The 21,957-nt window shown below is 51.3% G+C and overlaps 8 protein-coding genes across 8 annotated transcripts; 2 read left to right on the top strand and 6 right to left on the bottom strand.

Moving 5' to 3' along the window:
- Positions 1-1,691: 1,691 nt before the first annotated feature.
- J4E79_008946 (uncharacterized protein) lies at positions 1,692-3,500 on the bottom strand (the record flags this gene model as incomplete). The annotated part of the gene is made up of 1 exon (XM_049357798.1): positions 1,692-3,500. The coding sequence occupies one exon, from the start codon at positions 3,498-3,500 to the stop codon at positions 1,692-1,694; it is 1,809 nt and encodes a 602-aa protein (XP_049207837.1).
- Positions 3,501-5,219: 1,719 nt separating this feature from the next.
- J4E79_008945 (uncharacterized protein) lies at positions 5,220-6,438 on the top strand (the record flags this gene model as incomplete). The annotated part of the gene is made up of 4 exons (XM_049357797.1): positions 5,220-5,262; positions 5,309-5,391; positions 5,441-6,172; positions 6,220-6,438. The coding sequence occupies 4 exons, from the start codon at positions 5,220-5,222 to the stop codon at positions 6,436-6,438; spliced, it is 1,077 nt and encodes a 358-aa protein (XP_049207836.1).
- A 388-nt stretch (positions 6,439-6,826) lies between these two features.
- Positions 6,827-7,290, top strand: J4E79_008944 (uncharacterized protein; the record flags this gene model as incomplete). Its single annotated transcript, XM_049357796.1, has 2 exons — positions 6,827-6,985; positions 7,075-7,290. The coding sequence occupies 2 exons, from the start codon at positions 6,827-6,829 to the stop codon at positions 7,288-7,290; spliced, it is 375 nt and encodes a 124-aa protein (XP_049207835.1).
- A 131-nt stretch (positions 7,291-7,421) lies between these two features.
- Positions 7,422-9,238, bottom strand: J4E79_008943 (uncharacterized protein; the record flags this gene model as incomplete). The annotated part of the gene is made up of 3 exons (XM_049357795.1): positions 7,422-8,596; positions 8,650-8,898; positions 8,944-9,238. The coding sequence occupies 3 exons, from the start codon at positions 9,236-9,238 to the stop codon at positions 7,422-7,424; spliced, it is 1,719 nt and encodes a 572-aa protein (XP_049207834.1).
- Positions 9,239-9,957: 719 nt separating this feature from the next.
- J4E79_008942 (uncharacterized protein) lies at positions 9,958-10,782 on the bottom strand (the record flags this gene model as incomplete). The annotated part of the gene is made up of 1 exon (XM_049357794.1): positions 9,958-10,782. The coding sequence occupies one exon, from the start codon at positions 10,780-10,782 to the stop codon at positions 9,958-9,960; it is 825 nt and encodes a 274-aa protein (XP_049207833.1).
- A 209-nt stretch (positions 10,783-10,991) lies between these two features.
- On the bottom strand, positions 10,992-11,882 carry J4E79_008941 (uncharacterized protein; the record flags this gene model as incomplete). Its single annotated transcript, XM_049357793.1, has 1 exon — positions 10,992-11,882. The coding sequence occupies one exon, from the start codon at positions 11,880-11,882 to the stop codon at positions 10,992-10,994; it is 891 nt and encodes a 296-aa protein (XP_049207832.1).
- A 233-nt stretch (positions 11,883-12,115) lies between these two features.
- On the bottom strand, positions 12,116-13,830 carry J4E79_008940 (uncharacterized protein; the record flags this gene model as incomplete). The annotated part of the gene is made up of 3 exons (XM_049357792.1): positions 12,116-12,619; positions 12,669-12,949; positions 13,317-13,830. 3 exons carry the CDS (start codon positions 13,828-13,830, stop codon positions 12,116-12,118), a joined length of 1,299 nt encoding a protein of 432 aa, XP_049207831.1.
- A 375-nt stretch (positions 13,831-14,205) lies between these two features.
- J4E79_008939 (uncharacterized protein) lies at positions 14,206-19,940 on the bottom strand (the record flags this gene model as incomplete). Its single annotated transcript, XM_049357791.1, has 3 exons — positions 14,206-19,153; positions 19,235-19,351; positions 19,462-19,940. 3 exons carry the CDS (start codon positions 19,938-19,940, stop codon positions 14,206-14,208), a joined length of 5,544 nt encoding a protein of 1,847 aa, XP_049207830.1.
- Between the last annotated feature and the right edge of the window lie 2,017 nt (positions 19,941-21,957).

The following is a 21,957-nucleotide window of genomic DNA, read 5'->3' as shown; positions in this document are numbered from 1 at the left end:
CGAGATTGGTCGATCAGCAGTAGAAAGAGTGAGCTGAAGTACGAATAGTGAATTTAGTTTTATCGCAAGAGAAGGCGGACGTTTGGTAAGTGACTGTTGATCGTGTATTAGAATGATCGACAGCGGTCTGCACGTTAGCCTTGCTAAGCCACGACCCGTCACGTGAAGCGGTCGCGTGAAAGCGGTTCTCCTTTGCCTGTGGTCTTGTGCCGTTCCTGGAGAACCTCGTAAGACCATCTCGTACCTCAACAGCTTCCTCGTGTTTGCAGTCTGGTATCACCATCCGGCCGGATCCTTAAAGTCTTCGGGCACCTTCAGTCCTCTGTGCTTCCTTCTGCGCCAGGCCTCTTTCTTGCCAGTTGGTCTCCACTTGATCATTTCATCTTCAGGATACTCTGCAAGGCACGCGGCTACATCCCAGCGATGTATCTCATTGCCGTCGTGATAGATCAGAACATGATCTACGTACTCAAGCAGAGTGATGTTTCGGATATACTCCCAATTCCCTTCCAGCTGTTGTTGTATAGTCCAATTCAGACACACCAAGAAATACCGGGAAGTAACCGACATTGCAGCGTCGGCCTCAGCGGACATATGAATCAGACCGAGCTGCGCAAGATCGGGAGATGGTGTCTCGACGTTGATGCTGATCGTTCTGATGGATATTTGCCGGTGTTCATTGTCGCTCTTCCTTTCGCCCAGAGGCCCAACATGGGTAAATCGGTTGAATATGCCATAGAAGCCCCATACCACTAGAACAGTGAGGTGAGTGGTTAGTATGTAGTACTAATACCAATAGAGGGAAGGCTTTCCTTACACTGCTTAGGTAGTATCCCAAAGAGATCTTCAGGTCCTGGATTTGCCGGCGCCCCTAACATGTCTTCAATTTCAGACTTCAGTCGTTCGCTATCGTTTGTCACACAGAGACGAAGTGTGACATTCAGCTGCTCAATTCTGGTCGACAAAACTGGAACATTGATCCACGTCGCTGCCAATATCCCATTGTCGGTCATTACAAGATCGAGGTCGTACACGATGCTTCGCATTCGTTGTAGCATCTCCGTTGTCTCCGTTCTCAGCTGTTGATTGACTAGCAGTAATCTCGTCGAATTCGAGACGATTGCCTGGGGCTGATACGATGGACCCGGTCGCACGAACGGCGTCGGAAACTCATAAGTCGTGTATCCTTCGAGAATCTCTTCGGTTGTCTGGTTGAGCGCTCGTGGCTGCCGGGCTGGCGAAAGTATGACGTATTCGCATATCTGATCACGTAGTTCACGCGGAAGGCCCATGAACGATGGCATTATGCTTTCGCGTCGGCTTTGAGGACCACAGCTGGATATTGGATAGCGAAGGCTGGGAGTTTGTGGTGGGCTCGTCATACCCAAGCGCACGGCTCTTGCCTAAAGGTCGATGACGCGGGGCGGCTGCCCTGGAATGAAAAGTGGGGCAGTGCATCACCATCCCTTTTCCGATCGCCTGTCAGGAGGGAGCATCACCTTCAACAAAGAACAGTACACGCTTCTCAATCAAATTGAAATCTGTACTTATCTTGCGCTACCCATGTATAATTTTCACCGACGCAGCTCTCGATTAATCTGGAGCAGGCGAAGACCCATCCAATCCGGGACTTTTACAGTGTGATAGCAATACGCCGCCAACATCAGAAGCGCTACAAAGGAAAAGTCTTGTCAAAACTTCTTCTCATCCGACCCCTTCTGCTTCATCGCGTCCGCAATCTTTCCAGCAATGGCATATACACTGGCGCTAAGATGGCCCGAGATCTGAGTCGGGAACACACTCGCATCCACAACCCGGACGTTTTGCGTCCCGTAAACCTTGCCCTCCGTATCTACCACACCGCCCAGCTCCCTACTCATCATTGCGCAAGTACTCACGGGATGCGAGTTGCCGTTCATGGCGCCTGTGATCCAGTCGTCCCAGACTTGATCCCTCCAATGAGCACCTTGCGGTACCGCTTCGTAACCGGGAGAGACCTCGCCTGTAGCGTCCTCCGCAAGCGGCGAAGTGGCGAAATACTCGCGGATACGGATTGCAGCAGCTGCTTGGACATACATGTCGATGGGCATCTGGAAGAAGTTTGGGTCGATACGTGGTGGTATGGTTGCATCGGCGGATTCGATATGTATTGAGCCTCGAGAAAGCGGTATTAGATCCCAGAGCTGCGCAATGATCTGTTTTCCTGTTGGGGCCCAGAGGATCTCTATTAAAGGAACATCGCTCTCAGCAGTGAAGACTAGGTCTACTTGATGTTGCAGAAGCCGTTCTTGCGTCTCGACGGAGATGGTATCGGGCGCGTAGTCTGCGACAATCGCTGCAGCATAAGCGCTCACATTGGCTTGGAGCTCTTCCACAAGAGCGGGAAGTTCTTCACCAAAGAGATCAGAAGCTGTCAAGAATGTAACGAAGGTAGGATAGCCCGTCCAATTCGTGGACGAGTTGAAGACCATCCCATGCTGCGGTTGATCTGGCAGGTTGGAGCCGACCGAGTGGAGTGGGTTGACAGTCTTGATACCGAGAGGTTCAAGTATGGCGGGATTACCTACACCTGAGTGCTCAAGGAATGCCGGTGATCGAATGGCGCCGGCTGCGACAATGACCTCCTTGTTGGCACCGATAGTTTTCGTTACATTTCCCGCATCGATCACCTCAACTCCCGAGGCCACCACTTCTGACGTCTCGGATGATTCGTCGTTCCAGGTGATGCGTGCAGCAGTAGTATTGAAGAAGACCTGGAGGTTCGGGCGTGACGCAACAGGGAAGTAGAAGGACCTTGCTCCATCTGCCCTCGTAGGCCCACTCACATTCTGTGTCATAGGCCACACGTCGAAACCGCGCATACTACCGTTGTTCGGTTCCTTATTGTAAGGAATACCCATCGCCTGGGAGGTCTCCGCGAACAATTTGGCGAAGCCTTGACGGACCAAGTATGGGGTGAAGCCAACAGCAAGCTCTCCCTCCGTTCCATGTACCCCGTCCCTGAAGGTCGCGCCCTCCTTCGAAAGCTCCTCGCTCGGCTCTGTAAACCCTTCTTGCATTAGGTAGTATTCGAGCAGGCTCTTCCAGTTCCAACCCTCGTTCCCAAGCCCTTCCCACCCATCAATTTGCTCTTTCTCCGCGCGGATGTACGTCATTCCATTGACCGTAGTACTGCCTCCCAAAGCCTTGCCTGCCCAGTAGTTCACGCTCCGGTTCCCAGCATACTTCTGAGGTGCCGTCATGTACTTCCAGTCAATCGACGTGCCGATGAAGAGGCCGTACTCCAAGATAGACCTCGGTACATATGAGACATTGGGGTTATCGTAGCCAGAATCTCCGGCTTCGATGATGGCAACAGTGACTTCGGGATCGGCAGACAGTCGGTTCGCGACTAGAAGACCTGCGGGGCCTCCTCCAACTATAACATAGTCATATGTCTCTGGTGCGCATGTAACACGGACGACCTGGGTCAGGACGGTGAGAAGAAGAGACCACGACATGATGGGTCATGGGGATCAGGGTGCGGGATTCCTCTTGGACGCGCCGAGCCTGGCATCTCGGTCTATATACCGGACGTGTGTGTGGAGACCCCAACAAAGTAGGCCTCCCAAAATCCCCGCAACGACTGTCGTTTGCTGGGGTTGAATTATGTCATTGGTTCGTTACGTCACTGCCAAGCATGGACCTGCGTGCCTAAGCATGTACCTTCCCGTCATAGAACTTCGATTTCAAGCGTGGTTTTGACAACGATCACGATGGGTTAGGTATATACTACAACCTGTTGGAGCTTCCCGTCAACGCGCATGGATACGTGACGCTGTTTCAACCATACATCGATTAAATAGCGCTCTTCCAATGCGACTACAATGCGACATTCCATGGTACCTATGGATCCTACGATATGAGCTTTCTAAGTATCGTCTTGGACAGTCGGCCTAGATGCAGATCTCTTACCTCACTCCGCATGTTCGAGACAAAACTCCCTCAAAGGCTCGACAAAGATGATTTATAAATCAGGAATATGAAGTCCGTTGGTGAGTGATCCATCACGTTTCTTGCGCATCGTGAATTTCATCTTTTCAGGATCGCCAGCCATGTCGAGCGTGAAAGGTTGCTCGATCTCAAGAAGCTTACGACACCAGCCAGAGTAGACAGTAAGGCTATGCTGGGAAGGGATTGCAGTTCGAAGTTTCAGTAGGCTAGACAGACGCGGTATCGAAAGACACTCCACAGTCTGGATCAGATCCCACGTGGCCTGGAAGCATACTAAGCTCTTGGCAATCTCGTTGGCTTTACAACGGTCGGTAAGCAACAAACGGATCGTCGGGCTGCCGTTATTCTGAACCAGTCTTACGAGCGTGCAATCTCGATGATTGATCGTTGATGCGGGTTGATGCTGACCCAAAACGGATGAGATATTCCACAATGGGTCATGCCATGGAGTAGCGATTGTCTTTCCACTCTAGTCGGGTTTTGCGGAGGTCCAGAATCCAGCGCAACATTGTTGTGTTTGCCCATTTCGCAAGTCAAACAACGTGGCTTCATGCAGAAGTCCAGGTTTGGGCAGACATAGATAACGCGATAGGGAAGTCAGAGACCATGAGAAGGACCCTTGATAAAGTGCTATGAGTGCAGCCAGGCAGCTGAAATCCAGAGTATTGTTTCCTAGGTTCTTTGCTCCAACGCGGAGTCCACCTGGACTAAGGATAGCTTCCGAGAAACTGCGAGATTTGCTTTCGCGATGCGACTGATTCCAGCCTTTATGAGTCCTAGGAGATGATTAAAAATTGATCGCTCAGATGCGTAGGGGTGGTGTTGGAGTGATGGTTCATTGCCAAGACACATGTGAACATGCCAGGGAGATGACGGCATCAGCCCTGCGGCTCAGCTTTGCCCTTTTGCGACGCGTCCGGAACACCACTCGGGCACAGCTGCCATTCCAGCAAAGACATCACGAGCGACTCGGTGACAGCGAATCATTCGGCGATAGAGTCAGCGCAAACTAATCACCCGACGGTCGTGCACCTGCGTTTGGTGTCGCGGCTGTGGAGTTACCGAGGCACATGGCTTCCCCACACGAATGACATGCGCTTCAGCCGGCGCGACGGCCGTAACGTCGCGCGTCCGAGTGTCAGATATCTGCTCGGCTCAAGGCTCCTGTGCAGTTCCCTCTCATACAACAAACTCTAAATCTTTTCTTCGGGCCATCTACAATCAGGATGCCTTTCAACACGGAGCTGACGAGGGCGCTCGGCATTAGAGGTAACTTCACCAGCACAGCAAACGAGACGGTAGCTGACAGATGTAGTGCCCGTCGTTCAAGGTGGTATGCAATGGGTCGGATACGCCGAACTCGCTTCCGCTGTTAGCAACGCAGGAGGTCTGGGAATAGTATGTCGGGCGCCCATCACGCATCAAACATATTCTCACGATGGCATAGTTGACCGCCCTTACCCAACCCACCCCCGAAGACCTTCGCAAAGAAATTCGCCGATGCCGAACGATGACCAACAAGCCTTTCGGCGTCAACCTGACGCTCCTCCCCGCCATGGTCCCCCCGGACTATGCCGCATACGCCCGCGTCATCATCGAGGAGAAAGTCAACATTGTCGAGACAGCGGGAAACAGCCCAGGGCCGGTGATTAAGCAGCTGAAGGAGGTTGGCACCATCATCCTGCACAAGTGCACTACTATCAGGCACGCACAGTCTGCGGTGAAGCTTGGCGTTGACTTCCTGTCCATTGATGGCTTCGAGTGCGCCGGACACGTTGGCGAGACGGACATTACCAACTTCATTCTGCTCAGCAGAGCTAGGCAATCATTAGGTGGTGTGCCTTTTATCGCCTCTGGAGGTTTCGCCGACGGCCAAGGTCTGGCCGCTGCGCTTTCTCTCGGAGCCTGTGGTATCAACATGGGAACGCGCTTCATGTGCACCATCGAAGCGCCCATCCACCACAACATCAAGCAAGCCATTGTCGACGCGCAAGAGACAGACACCGCACTCGTGCTCCGCCGATGGAAGAACACATCGCGACTCTTCGCCAACAAGGTTGCGCTGCAGGCTGTTGAGGTCGAGAAGACAAGCCCAACTGGCAAGTTCGAGGAAGTCGCTGAGTTCGTCAGCGGAAAGCGAGGTCGGCAAGTCTTCTTGAACGGAGACCCAGACTTCGGTGTAAGTTTACATGTCCCTTTTCGAGTGCGGTTGACTGACAAACCTAGGTATGGACTGCTGGCCAAGTAATTGGCCTCATCCACGACATCCCCACCAATCGAGAGCTCCTTGACCGCATCGAGCGCGAAGCCGTCGAGACCATGAAGCAGTCGCAATCGCTGTTCGTCGAGGAGGGCGAGAAGCCTGTCGCTGACGGCGCGTCCATAAACAAGAAGTCGAATAACCCTCAGGCTGAGGTCTGGGGTATTGGCAAGAGCAAGCTATGAATATGGATAATTTGTGTAGCATTACTCGGTTGGCACAGGGAGCGTTCTGCATGGAATAGCATTTTGATACCATGAGATCTGTTCAATTGATTGTGAGATCGTGAAGAAATGGGAACGCTTCTCAATCGAGAGGGTTGCTTCGTCAAAGGCATAAGCAAACGCGCATCTCTCGCGTTCAAGCGGACGACCACTTCGCCACTGCAGATACCCACGTCTCCATCTTGAGTCACTATGACGTCGAACCTGCACCATCGACTCCAGCTTACGCCATCCTACAAAACTACTTCACGGCCGTGTGTCAAAGCATTGATCAGAGACAGATTGCTCACCACACGAAAAGCTAAATAACGAGACCTCTCACACTTAGTTCCACCGAAGCATACACGCCATGTCTTCCCTGACAGGCCAAGAATCTTCAAACACCCAACCCAAGCACCCCGTCAACCCCGGCGAAGACACAGCCGGCACATTCAAGGGCGACCCGAGCGTTCCATTCAAGACCGGCCAGTCGACTGACCCTGTTGGTTTGAGCGCGTCCGTGGACAAGGTAAGCTCCTCGCCTGACATACCACCTGATACCTACCATGCATCATAATAGAAAGGTTGTATCACCCAGGAAGATACTTACAGTTATAGGCTGCACCCAGCCAACAAAACGCCTCAGACACTTCGGAGCAGCGCCGCGGAGAAGACATAACACAAAACACCAAGCAAGAGTACGAGGGAAGTAGCAGTGTCGGTACCAAAACCGGAAGCGAGAGTTTGATCGACAGTGTAGAGAGGAGCATGCATGAGGGTGGTGAGTCGGATCGGAGTGGAGTGGATATTGGACAGATTACTGGCGGACGATAGGTTGAAGGACTTGGTGGTACAGTAACAGCATCACAAAACGCTTCGATTAAATCAGAATCTATTATCATGACTTTGGCTTTGAATTTGACTACGCTGGAAATCACCCTAATTTAGGGGCATAGGCCTCCGCCTCAGGATGGAGGTATACCTTGCGGACCCACATTAGCCTCAAAGATAGGCCTAAAGAGACTACATCTGTAATCAAGATCAGACTGCGGCAGCACAGTAACACCACTTCCCCTCACACCTCCAACATCGCCGAGAACACCCAAATTCCAATCTCCTTCTACGGCAGTAGCATTCTGGTCCTGATACACTCCACCTGCCACAAAGTCATAGGCACCAACCAAGACATTACCCTCAGCACCCGTACCAACAGCATTCCATCCAGGTCCAGCATAAGGGTTCTTCGCGAACTTGGCCCATGTACTCTGCATAAAATGTGCCAAGGCGTACTCTTGCGTCGTCGTATTAGCAAGGGGGTATGTGCGGAACACGAGAGGGATTTCAGAAGCGTGGTATGCTCCGAGCTGGGGATAAGCTTGTGTATTGGCGAAAGAGGCGTTGAAGTAGTAACGCCAGGTGGGGATACCGATGGATGCTGTTGCATTGGCCCATAGTGCTTGCGGACACTGAAATGTGACCTCAGTGACAATCTGTGAAATGACGTCGTAGCCGTTGGTCAGACCGTTGCTACCAATTGGGTATGCAGCTTCGATCGCGGGAATGAGTGCTGGTGCGGCGCCGAAGGTCGCTTGCAGGTAGGCAGTGATGTTTGTTTGGCCGACTGAGAAGACGCGGCCTTCTTGGGAGTTTGTACCTCCTAGTACTGGTATATGCGCGATATCGCCGCTTAGGCGTTGTGCCGCCGGGTTCGATACCAAAGTGGTGTTATCAGCGACTGGATTGAACACGAGTGAGTTCTGGTTGATGATGTTCTGTACAGTCGATGCATTTGCCGCTCTTACGCAAGTCAAGTTGCTCTCATGTGTTCCTGGACACCCGAGCGCCGCTGTAAGGTTGTTCCAAGCGGGTATGCTTGATGTTGCAGGAGCTGCGCGATAGCTGTACTGCCCACTTTGTAGGATGGCGGCCCGAAATGGTGGTGAGCTGTCCTTGGGGAAGCTGGTCAAGAGCGCATCGATTGAGAAAGCACCCGCGCTCTCGCCGAAGATGGTGACTTTAGACGCATCGCCGCCGAAAGCGTGGATGTTTTGCTGTACCCACTCGAGGGCAAAGCGCTGGTCAAGGAAGCCAAGATTGCGTTCCGCTAATGGTAGCTCTGGTGAAGCAGGGAAGCCGAATACTGCGAGCCGTTAGGTGTGAAACATGTGATTTGGAGTGTCGATAGTCACATACCGTTCGTTCTGTAGTTCGTCGTCACAACAATGACATCTTCGTATGCTGCGAAACTGCTTCCGTCATATTGCTCTTGACCAGCGTTACCGAACTGTAGTGAGCCACCGTAGATCCAGAACATTACAGCCCTGCCATTGCCGCCCGCGGGAGTCGATGGTGCATAGACATTGAGGTATAAGCAATCCTCCGACTCTTCAGGTGGCGGGTTATTGAAGACAGCCTGCGTGAACTGTGAACTTGACAACGGGTCTACCCCAATTAGCATATATCAGATCGCTTGCATGGTTCGCGTACATCGAAATTGTTGGATACATGCTGGCTTGAACTCAGTGGCATTGACTTGCCGTCGGAAAGGTTCTGCAGCTCGCGGTGGAGAGAATCTCTCGGGTGGTGATGCAAAGGGCACACCTAGAAACTGATGCACTGGTCCAAGTGCATGGGGAAGTGAGGTGGTCTTCCCAACTATGACACCCGCGTCGACTGTTGCGGTTGGTACATCGTGTCCGGACGCATAGTCTGCGCAGGTTGTCGTCACGCTGCTGGTCAAGAGCAGAAGACCAACGGAGCCCAATGTAGAAGACGAGAACATGTCGGCGGCACTGTGGTACTACTACCCGTGCACTGGCGTCAAGCAGTATCTTGATCTCTTTATACAAGCCTCGTTCTTTTCATTGACGCGAAACCGAGGTCAACACTTTCGTCGCAAGCCACGTCCAGCTTGGCGTGCATCGCGCTGTAAGGTTTCTATCCAAACAAAATCACTTCTTAGTGCGCGAAGCCGAGGCTTAGGAGCCATCTCCGCAACTAAAAAGCATAAGAGCGTCATGGCCATCCCGTGTATGCGGTTGCTATTGAGTAAATACTGCAGCTGGCGCTAAAGACGCGTGCATTTCGCTTGTTGTCGTTCAACGGCTGCATATAGCGACCTGCTGGGGAAGATCAGAAGGTCAAACATTGAACTCATCAGAAAAAATCACAAGAAGAAGCAAACCGTGGGAGAAAAGAGATGTGAAGATCGTGATGAAGGCGCGGGACGCGCAGGTCATTGCGGGGTGCGTCTCGCTTCCGGCCACCCCCGGCTCCCAGTCCCAGCCACTAAGCCTCGCGACTGCCTGCCCATCCATCATCGCTACCGGGAACGCCTATCTTCCATGCATACTAGGCCTCTACGTCGATAACAATCTCAACCACCATCAGGAACTGCTCAGTTTTGATCCGATTCGGCAAGATTGTCATTACTACGAACTACCGCCCCTAGACGCCTGCGCCTACCCAAAGGATCGTCCGCCGCGCTCTTGCCATCGTTCCTCACAACTTCTCGATGGGTCTCTCATTCGCACTCGCGTCACGAAGGTAGAAGAGCAAGTTGGGGGCTCTGTTGGGGTCTGGCGGCTCGCCGCTGTAGAATATCCTTATCCCAGCAATTACCTTACGTCCAAGTTGGTCTCGATGCTGAGCAAGTAACCAAGCTACACCTGCACCGTGGGCTGTGCCCAGCAGAGCGATAGCATGGTCACTGGTCATGTCTAGGTATAGTCCCGACCGCGTACAAGCCTGTGACTGGCGAGGTGGTGCGTCGAGAATATTACTAATGATAGCTAAAGTATCTTCGTTCGAGATGTTTTCTCTCATGATGAACTTGAGATCACGTACTTCTTCCTGGTCGAGTTGAGAATGGACCCATTGGTGGAAAGCTATATCGGACCAGTGCTTCAACGAGGGTAACAGAGCGGCCGCCAGCGATTTCAACTCCTTGGCCTTGTATGTCGGGCTGTAGCTGTAGTTCGCTACGAGAATTCCAGCTTCGAAGTTGATTTCGGACATGAACCTCACTTCGCTTGCGGCTACAATTGTTTCGCCAGTGATGACGTCTTTTGTGTAATCGTCTGTAACATTGATGAAGTGAGAGTTAGAACCTTGAATATCGAGACTGTCCAGCTTTTTTGACAGGCCAGAGACAGATCGAGGCCTTGTTGTTCTCTTGTATCCCATTGCTCCTACTTCCCCGGGCGTGAAGTATGGGCTTTGCGTGACAGCAGATCCGCTATGCATTATTTTGAGCATCTTCTTGCCTTTCTCCACGGCAGTGTTGTAGTGCAGATTACTGATTTGTGAATTCATCGTCGTGGGCATGGCTTACTGTAAAATGTTATGGGGAAAGAGAGGAAGCGAGTGTTCTTCATATATGAGGCTGGTGAAACAATGTCTTCTACCTTCCACGAATCTCCAGTGGATCAAGCACGGGCTAGTTTCATGAGTGTTCTACTGTCTGCCATCTCATTGTCCGCGTGGCCTGACACATTGCTAGAGCAACGCTCATTCTGCCCTCATAGCGACTTCCTTTAATCACCTTCCTCGCTGCCTGGCTTCGTGATGACGACGTCGCGAAGGTGGAACACCAAACTTGGAACTATCGTCTTGCTATTATGCCAGATTTCTCGACAGTCCACCGTTATCTTGTAAACTGTCTTGTGGCCCAATTGCTGCTTATGCTGTATGAGCAACCAAGCGACTCCGGCTCCATTCGGTGTCCCTAGAAAAGCGGCTACTTCATCCCGGTCGTCAACGTCGAATGAGTATGAGCCTGAAGCTTTCGGATGGGCTTTTTGTTTGATATGCTGGATGACTGCTTTTGTCTTTTCGTTTGTGATGCTCATTCGCATCACATAACGTAGGACGGATGAGTCCGTGTTACGGCAGGCCCATTGCAGGTATGCGACATCTGACCAGTACTTGAGACTAGGGACGTCATCGCCAACGTTGTTCTTCTCCATAGACTTGTGACCGGCTTGCTTAAGTTGAACGTTTTCGGCATCCGCTTCCGCTCTTCTCCAATCTTCCATGGGACTGTACGTGTTCATGGCTGCAATCATACCACCGGAAGTGTTGATTACCGAGTCGAAGCGTATCTTCATCTCAAGTTCTTCTTGTAGCGATCCTTCTATCGATTCAAGGCCGCAGTGATGATGAGAAACAGGAATATTGCGTGAAGTGTCGATTCCAAGGTCCTCTAAAAGTCGCGCCAGAATTTTGGAATCGTCCCCGGAGGACCGCTCAACCCAATTGTTCTCCGAGAGTTCTTTGTAGTTGAGGTATTCGCTTTCAGCTGGCGTATTTGAGTATTTGAGTAAATTACCAAGCTCATCAAAGCTAGCTTCCAGCATCTGTAACATCAATTCACCTTTCTTGCAAGCCGCCTCGTAACGCGTTGCCGGACTGACTGAGGTTGTCATTGGAGAGGGCGCTAGTTATAGAAGTGTCGCATGCGGGTCGTGGTAGTGCTAAGTATGTTGCCATTCAGATGCATTTATGAGTTCCTTAAGTGTGAGACGTTGAGCATCACGCGCATCGTCAACATACGGTATGACGCGAAGCAGCTGACATGTAGCCTAATCTGTTCCACCCTTTGTCTAGCCCCCTCCATGTAAAGTGAATGCACATACAATACTCCCACCTGACCCCCACTCTACACAATCCAAAACAGCAAAGTCGGCCATCTAAACAAATCATCCTTCTTCGCCGCATGAAACAAAGTGACTTTCTCAATATGCTTCTCTCCAAACGCTTTCTTATGTTGAACAAGCATCCACGCAACACCGGCTCCATTCGGCGTCCCTAAGATCGCCTTCCCTTCTTCAGTGTCCATCCCGAACGTGATACCAGGCCACATCTCATATGTAAACGTGACGTGCTTGCTAATAATCCTATTAAGCACCAGAGAAGTCTCGGCGTTCTGAATCTGGACGCGGAAGACGTAGTTGAGCGGAATCGGCCGTACAAGTGGTTCGGGGAAAGAAGAAAGGTGTTGTAGAAACGCCACGTCTGACCAGTGTCGCAGTAACGGTAGTTCTGTAGCTTCATCATCTCCTCCGTCATCGAATTTGGCTGCATGCGCGGGACTAAGATTACTGTCTGCGATCAAGACACCAGAGTGTGGGTTGCTGACTTGAGAAAAGTAGCCATGTGTTGTCTAATAGCTCGTTAGAACATGCTTACTTCAAAGCTACCGCGAAACGTACTGTATCGTCTTCTGTCGCTTCTGCTCCGTCGCGGTCATGCACATGGTGTGTTCTGATGTTCTCTCCGCCATCATACACCATTTTGTCGCTGACACCCAGATCGTAGAGCGCGTCGGCAATACAGTCGATTTCAAAGAATTTGTCTTGAGGCTTTAGAAGATAGCCATGTTGGGCTAGTTCTTGTACCTCCTCATATGCGCTTTGAACTTGTGTCTTATCCTTCGCGGCCAGGATCTGGAGCAGCCTAGTACCCTTCACGACGGCGGCCTCGTAGTCTTGATCTATCGTCAATTTTGTCATCGTAGGGACCTATTTGTGGATGAAGGAAGGGAATGTCCCAAGAGAAAGGTGAGAGAAGAGAATAGGGTTATGGAATCACTCCCCCACTTGAGAGTCAAATAACAGTGTTTGCTCGACCGAGCTTTACTTCACTCACAGTGTCACACGAGCGCAGATCATTCGTTACTCCGCAGCTCCTGACCGCACTGCCACCTTGTTGCGCCTACAGCATACCTCCGCCCCATGTTTGGCTATCCCGTGTCACTTGTCCTCACCCACTTTGCCCTGCTCGCCATCTTCCTTCGCACCTTTAACACCGTCAGGCCCAGTACTCCATCCAAGCACAACACAAGGACGCGGAAAACTAACCGAACATACTGCCCCCACCACCGCCCATCCTCCCTCCCCTCTGCGCCTCCCTAACCAACCACTCCCTCAAAAAGTCCTTATTCCGCATCTCTTCGGGCCGCGTCAACCTCGTATCAAATTGCGCCTCCTGTCTTGAAAACGCCAATAGCGTCGGCATACTACTGATGCGGTATTTTATAGGCAAATCCTCAATCAACGTGCTGTCCATCAACACTTCCACAAAGCCCAGTCCGCCTTCCCGCTCCCCGATCTTTTCTTCTTCGATGAGTTGGCGGATGAGCGGCTTGATGGCTTGGCAAGTTTGACACCAGGTCGCAGTCCAGAAGGTTATTAGAGATCGGTTGTCGGATGCGTTGAGGAGTGTGAGTGTATGGAGGTCGTTGGGTTGGCGGATGGGGTCGAAGATGCGGTTGGTGTGCGAGCGCGACGAGGGGTTTAGGAGAGAGAAGGCGCGTTTGGAGGGGCTTGGGAAGGCATTGAGGCGGATGGTGGAGAGAAGGGTTGGTCGTAGCATTTTGGCGGTTTGTGGGGTTGTGTTGGGGGTCGTAGATGGGATGGTGGAGGTTTGGGGTTCGCGGATCGCGACGCGTGAAGGTTTTGGGGCTACGTCATCGGTTGCCGGGAGCTTGGGTCCACATCTCATCGCGTCTTCACGTTTGTTCACGCCCTTACATCTCCACAGCTGTGTTACGTATCATCCATTCATCTCTCATTTGCGAATACATGTTGTACATTCTCCTAGCGTCTAGGCACCTTCTTGCTCAATCATGATACGATCGATCGGATCCAAATACACGCAGCCATAATGCCAGCTATCTCGAATACGTTATACATCTACTACAAATCACAGCGACAAAAGAAACATTCGGGCTGTAATACTGGGCTCGTGTTAGTACGCGTCGAGAAAAGAGAGGCCGTTCGACAGCCTTTGTCTCTTGCTTCGACGCGGCGCGTCGGCCGCAGTAACATGTCTTCCATCCCGCCCAGCGGCTACATCATCCCACAGAGCGAGACCGTCGCTACCATCGTCGCGCAGTTTTCTTTTAGCATTCCTCCGATTTTCAGGGAAGTCTGATTTCATATCCTCGAACTCTCGCGCTAACCCTTCCTCTTCTTCTTCCTCTTGGATAGGAACAAAGTTGGTATCGTGGTCATAAGGTGTGTCTGTCGGCGGTAATGTACCAAGAGCAGTGTCTACAAGTGCATATTCTCTGATCCTCACATCCAGCGCACTCTCATTGGTTTGAGCACAAGTGAACTTGAACCGGCGAGACTCTGGTACGTCGTCTGCACTCGTCTCTATCGTAAGCCTTTTGCTGATAAGGAATTCGGCAAGCGTACGCCAGTCTAGTAAGCCAGCGGTGGCCATTTGAGCGAGTCTGTAGATCAGATTATATCCGTTCTCTTTGTAAATTGCGTCTCCTTTGGGATGAAGGCCCAAGGCGATTATCCAAGCGTTGATCACCGTGTGATGTCCGCATTGCCAGCCGCCGTTTTGCTGCTGAGGCACTTGTATATCAGAAGGAATCTCCCTGGGTGGAACAACATCCCAAACACGGCGATGGTCTGACCACTTGAGGCGTTTATGAGCCTTGCTGATACGCTCCAAAAAGAATCCTTGCACGTCTTTGAAGATTCTCTGACAGCTGTCGATGAATACTATCTCGAAATGCGTTTCGCCTGGATAATCGTCGGTCTCGTCGTTGAACGATTCTTGGATCAAGACGAGGAGCGTATGGCCTTCAGCTTGGCTGTTAGTAGGGGGCTTCCATTTCATACCCTTTCCCTTCGCCCAGTTCTTCAACTCATCCAACAGGCCACCGCTACTGACTACCAAAGGCATCAACCAAGCCCTTCGAGGGCGCGAAAGCACCAGATTGTCGAAGGAATTCTTGTCGGAATCATTGGAACAGAGGGCGAATGCCAGACTGGCGGACGTTGCCAACGTAAAGCCTCCAGCGAAGAGGCTCGAAGAGTTTGTACGCCCATGGGCATCAGATTGGAGATTATCGATGGCCTCCAGAACCGACACGATGGCCAAATTCACTTCAGAATCGTGTAGGGGTTGTTTCCAGTCATGCTTGGCCGACTTTGTAACCCCAACGCCGATATCCCCGAAACATTGCCGTACGTCATGTTTTTGCATGAGGAGGACATAAGTCTGATAGACATCTCTTACCCTTGCTGCAAATGTGTCCTTATAATGTTTTCCCACCTCAGCAAAGTGGTTTTCGAGGTGAACTCGTAAACTTTGTATCAATGTATCTCGTGTCATTTCGGCGATAGACCCTGGGACGGAGTTGAGAAATCTTTCGCAGGCTATCCCCCACGAGCCATCATGAGCTTCTTCCAATTGGGAGCTGTCATGGTTGACATTCAGGATGCCCAGCTGCTGAAGGCGAGGTACAAACTTCGATTTGCTTGAACCCGTCCATTCGTCGGAAGGGAAGCCGCCAGCCTGGCTGTGTGATGAACCATTGAGGCCTGGAACGCGATTACAGCGTCGCATTCTCGCATTTTCTTCAGGCGTGGGCTGCTGCCGCTCTTGCCAGTATATCAGCTCTATAGCACCAAGACTTCCCAAATCTTCTACCATTCTGTCTTCGTTTTGTATGGCATGAGTTTGGGTAAAACGCCTGTTCTCGGGTACAGAGCCATTCCGTACGATATCATGGCATCGTAGAAGAGCAAAAATGAGTTTCCAGTCTGCGTGACCCAAACGCGCAAGACTGATAACATCATACAACTCATCGAAGAACGGTTTTGTCCATTTAAGTCGCACCGCAGGATTGAGCTCCAAGCCTAGCGCCAATCCCCAGGCGTTGAGCATTACGAAATAGCCACATTCATTCGTACTCGGTTGAAGAGCGGTTTTGACCCAAGTTGCATGAGAAGGCTTGGCGTTCTTGAAAGTAGCTTCATCTGGGAAATGTCGCCTGTACCAAGCCGTACGACATACTACCCTCCAGGCTATCTCGAAGATGTGGTTACGTTGAAAAGCGTTGTAATGGTAGAACAACGAGTCGAGAACCGATATTTCGGGTAAGCCCTTTTCGTTCAGCTGCACAATTACCAGGACGAAATGACTTTCTGAGTACAATGGCATGAGTAGAGGACGGCCGGGTCGAAGTGCGGGAGTCACGCTGGCGCCAACACCTTTACATAACTCAACAGTTGCCGGCGACACAACGCTGTAACCCTCTTCGATACTCTGCGTGTCGTTGATAGCCAAAGTGACCGCAGCGGCGTGCATGGCCACCTCCTCGTCAGATAGCCATTTCCCAAACTCGGTCGTTACTCTTTCGCCACTTCTAAAGGTTTTCACCTCTTCCTTGACTTTGTCGTTTGCCAGCAAGTTCTGCAATGTGCGACGAAGATGTTCGCATGGTTGGAAGTCTTTGGCTGATGCGTCGTAGCGCTTCCGTATCTCTTCACGGGAAAGCCTCTCGTCAAAAGTGCCGAGACGTTGGAGTTCTGGGATGCGAGCGACGGTATCAAAGAGACTCAGGTCCTCCGGGATGGGATTGTCGTCCGCAGGTGGATCCACCACACCTGCTACAACATGCCCGCCTGTGGTGATTAGGGCTCCTGTTTTCGGGTCTTTTAGCGAGTTGGATAGCGGTGCAGGAATTGTAGGGGGGTCTGCAGGCGGAGTTTGCAACTGTCTGGTGTACTTTCCAGATCTGATCAGCTCGGGTATGCGTGCTCTTCTGTCAGGTCCATCGTAATCATCCCATCGGAAGGCTTCAGTATGCGCTACACCCGCGTTCACTGGAAAATGCGGATAGTTGAGGTCACGGCAAGCCTGAGTCTCAATCGAGCGCTTTGTCTTTCTGTTGCCTTTGGTGATACGAGGGCCACGAGCAGGCCTTGTCGCTTTGAATCGACGCTGCATCGGAGGCGGCCGCTCGGACTGAGTATAACCCACACAACGCAAGAACGCCCAGATCAGCTTCCAGTCTGCATGTGCTTTCATCACTGCCTGGAGCAGAGGAAGTGCGCTGTCGTAGAAATCTGCGCCTATGCGGAATTCGGGATTGATGGGTAGACCGAGTAGTACAGCCCATGCACTCATGATTGCGATATACCCAGTTTCTATTACTTGTGCTTGTTGAGGACCCGGCATCCATTGTAGTACTGGCCCGACGAAACTTTTAACTTTGTCTGCAGTAGGATCAACTGCCAACATCCCCGCTTCAATCAGTAGGTTGTGGATTTGGATGCGCTCCTTCGCCGTCGCAATCCATGGTGCGGAGTCCATAACGCGTGATACATCAGGAGCTTCTTTGGATGCGTCCTCATGCTGCAAGACTACTAGTATGACATGTTCTCGCAGTTGGCAGACCATCATAACCACTGTGTCCAAGACGCCAGAATCATCTGCGTATCTGCTATTACCATTCAGATCTGCCAGTGTGAAGCCCCGCTGAGGCCGCTCAGGCGAGAGCAAATCGTTGATAGCTCGCACAACGGGCTCGATATATCCAAAGACAGCTTGACTCCACCTGGATGGCAATGCTTCGTCGATTTCACTTCCGACTTTTGGTTCAATCTTCCCCTGCTCTTCGAGCAATTTAATCTGCTCGTGAAGATGCTTACAAGGATCAAAGTCGACCGGAATCTCCTCGGTATCTGGAGTCAATTCATGTGGCGGTGGCGGTGGTGGTGGCGTTGTTTTTGTCAAAGACATATCCGACATTTTTTGCTCCTTGCGTTCATCCAGACGCTTTTTCAGCTTCTCTTCTGTATCAGCGAAGTTCCATTGGGCATCACGGACGATGGAAGTGAGGTTGGTCCGTTCGAGCTCGCTTAGCGAATCTGCAGCGAAGGCTTGATCATGGCGCATCCCATCTTCGAGGCCCAAAGTGACCAGCTCCATATCGATCTTCTTGCCTTCGGCGGCGGCATCTGCTGCCGTTTGGCGAGCGGTTAACTTCTGGAACGAGCGGTTACAAAGATCAAATCGCCTTGATAGATGCGGGAGATTTGCCTCTTCATCATCCTCGCTGCCCTCGCTGGGCTTAACAAATCCAGTGCAGCGGAAAAAGGCGAGTAATACCCTCCAGTTCAGCTTGTCTTGAAGGGCCAGGTCGAAGATTTGTTGGGCTCGGATGAAGAACGATTCGTGACCATGAGCGCTGGATGTGAACGATGGGCTTGGTGCGAGGCCCATCGCTAGGGCCCACGCGTTCAAAACGGTGTAAGTAAAGCTTCCATCGCCTGTCGTGACCTGAGCAGCCGGTACCCACATAGTAGCCTCGGGCAGGTTTTCTTCCATTTGATCTAACGAGTCAAAGACGTGCCGCCACCATGTGGAGCTTCGCAAAGTCTCCCTAATGAGTTCATCGATAGCTTTCCGACTAGACAGCGTTGATCGCCACGTCATAGGGTCTAAGACTTCGAGTGTGATGTGCTTGTCGGCATGGATTTGAGCAGCGAGCAACACATTGTTCCCTTCCACCTCGATTGGTTGCAACAGCGTCCTCCCGGGCCTGAAAGTCTGTCCTTCATGCTGGTAACTGAATCCGGTAGCTTCTTTCTGTCGATAGTTCACCGAAGCAAGAACTCTGGGAATGAGCTCGCGATATCGACTTTGTTGATGAGACAACAGCTGAGCTCGCATATACGCATCAAGATCTTTGATCGGCTCTCCTTCATCGGTGAATGTGTCGATGAAGTTGTCCTCCGACTCTTCTTCTACCTCTTCTTGGACGTCCGGGTTTCCCGATCCAACTGGCGGTAGTGGAGCTCCAACAGGCCCCCATCGCACCCTCGTATTTCCCAAAGCAACATCCCCATTTCCATCGCGACGATCGAGCTCTTCTTGAGGTACCGCCCTGTGTGACGAAGTTTCTTTCAAGCTTGCTGCAGTTCTGAAGAAAAACGCTGGTTGCGACAGTAGTTCAATGATCGCATACCCTTCGAGCGGCCCAATGTAAAAAGGCATGGACGATGAGTCGTCGCTGTTGGTGTATGTAGTTCCATTTACTGTGACTGACGTATTGAGAGGGAGATGAATGAAGTAGCCGATAGGGCTGCCACCCTCTGATGAGTTCCGTCGGATAAAATCTACATGTGCAGTTACATCGTTCACAGTCCTAAATCCAATCAGCTTGGCGACAACGAGCCGCGTATCTGCACTTACACTTCCAAACGTTGGTCCTCATTTAGAATAAAAGTAGCGTTGTTCTCCGCTCTTGAGAGCACTATTGCAATGTTTGCGTCGTCGCCAAACTGCTGCTGGAAATGAGTGAGGCTATGGCCCTCCTCCTTAGCAATACTTCTACTCTTGATATCGTTGAAAAGGTTACGCAAAGATGCGCTGGGCCTGTACTTGTCTCCCGCTCGCAGATCTTTGCCTTGCTTTTGGAATACTGGCGTCCGGAATTGCGGATCTAACAAAGGTGCTTGTTGCGGGCTTATCTCTTCTCGCGCTTTCTCATAGAGGATCTGGGCATACTCGGTTGCGCATTTCTCTTTGTAGATGTTCTTGCCCTTTTCTTTTGGTATGAACCAGTTGACATTGGTCGTGGCTGTTTCGTCTTCAGGAGTATCCTCTGATCTGGTCTTCTTCGCCTTGTTTGGGTCGTCACCCTGTCCTGTCTTCTTCCGTTTTGGAGACATCTTGATAGAACCTCGATACCAATGGATGTGAAGTGTCAGACAAGAATAGAATTCATGGACATGAGATTGGAACTTTGACCCATACAGATGTCGCGTCGGATATATGCTGGGTATGTGTTCTTTGAAGAATGGCCCTTTGTCTACAGAGGACAAGAAGAACATGCCGGGTTTGCCAACATCACCCATGCTGTGTTAGTTATCTGAACAAAGGGAGATACCTAGCCGTCTTCCACCAGCAGGACAGTAATTAGAGAAAGCCGTGCCAACATGAGAAGACGACAGGGTGCACACGGCCTATCTGGAGGAATCAAAGATATGAGACTAGTTTCATCAGTGCCGAATATGGAGGGAATCGATGATGATGAAATCATCATATTCGCCGATAGAGGCTACAAGAGTAATTTGTACACGTTATTTACAAACTTAAGTTGATCATGTCCAAGTCCTCTAGGCTTGGTGCTGGCGTGCTGGCGTCGACTGGAGTGTCCAAAGTGTATCATACGAACATAGACTGAGCAAGGCGGGAGGTCATGCGACGGCTGTCGACAAAGAAAAGAGTTCAAGTTTCGGCTTCGCTTTCATGCTAGCGGTTGATTTCTTTCATGGCGTTCGTAATGGCGGGCGAAGCAGTGAAGAGGACCGACACGTATCGGTGGTAGGGTCTCGATAGGGGTCTGCGAAACGTTTCCTCGCCACAATGCATTGTTTAGACCCTCCTAGAGATTGTCTCGACTCAACATAGTACTGAAGAGGCTATTGATGAGTACAACAGGTGCCTATCCAGCCGCCAACATGGACTTGGCCACCGTAGGGTCGTACACAACAAGCGCCGCCGCTGGTCTCCGATAGCTCCGCTCGCTATAGGCCAGGTTGATGATGACGGGGCACCTCCCACTTGTATCCGCAGACTGACCACCGTCTTGTCTTATATAGTCGCATGATTTTGAGAATATCGATCCATCATGTTGAATACTGTAGCATTGTCGACATAACAATGACGGTCTGATGTGTGGCATCCGAGATCGACTTCCAGCTCAGGGCCAACACCAGATCGCATTGTGCGGATGATGTTGGCAGCGTCAACACAAGACGAGGTGTTGTTGTAATATGACGTCGGTTCTGCAGTGTAGTTGCAGTCGCTCGAGTAGGCCCAAGCGCTACTATATGTCTGCTCGTAAGGGTAGTCGTACTGAACATGCTCTGACTTGATCTGAACAGCTGATGGAGTCATTGGAGTAGTATAATGCATCGCTGGATATGAGGCTGGTGGTGGTGTGCCCATACTTGATACCACGGATCTTGGACTGGGCGAATCGTTGCAACTGAGTGCTGTCGGCCGTGCAGATGGGATAGTAGCATGCGGCACTGATGGGACGTGTTGAGATAACGAATCGGCTCTGGTATATGAAGGTATAGGCGAACTGGTCGAAGAGGCTGTGTTGGTGTTGACCCTTGACTCAAGCATGGCCTGCAGTCTGGTGGCGGCAGAGGTGTGCTTGTAGTGTCGATCGGACGTCGATTCAAGGGCAGCGACAATCTCCGCTTCAGAGACTCCTCTCCCATGAAGAAGCGACCTGAGTTTTCGGTTCTCTTCTAGTACTTTCCTGGCAGCATACTGGATTTCCGAAGAGGCCTCGATGCCTATCTGTTCATAGCTGCGCAGTTTGGCCTCGAGCTCATGCAGATACTCCTTCCGGCGGGCGCGTGATCGGCCTGAAACGAGTACCGTTAGCGAACATCCTCGGTAAATCGAATGCTCACACAGAGACGTCTGGATGGTTTGCAGGCTGCAAGCTATCGCCACTCTTCATGGTTGGACAGCTGACAGCTGACAGCTGACGATAGGTCGTCGTCGTCCAAGGAATCCACTCACGTTGGTTGTCCCTGATCCTAGCGAGATTCTGTGCCTTCTGTTATGAGCCGTTAGCGGAGTGCTTAGGAGGTGATAGATGCAGACGTACAGATATTCTGCTGTTGTCACTCATGGTGATGTTTGATACGAAGCAAAGCGGGCGAA

The sequence above is a fragment of the Alternaria viburni genome (genome assembly GCF_023758015.1).
Source record: "Alternaria viburni strain BMP 2772 chromosome Unknown scaffold_22, whole genome shotgun sequence".
Classification (NCBI taxonomy): Eukaryota; Fungi; Ascomycota; class Dothideomycetes; order Pleosporales; family Pleosporaceae; genus Alternaria; species Alternaria viburni.
The sequence above is the reverse complement of the archived record's forward strand: the minus strand, read 5'-3'. Positions and strand labels throughout refer to the sequence as shown.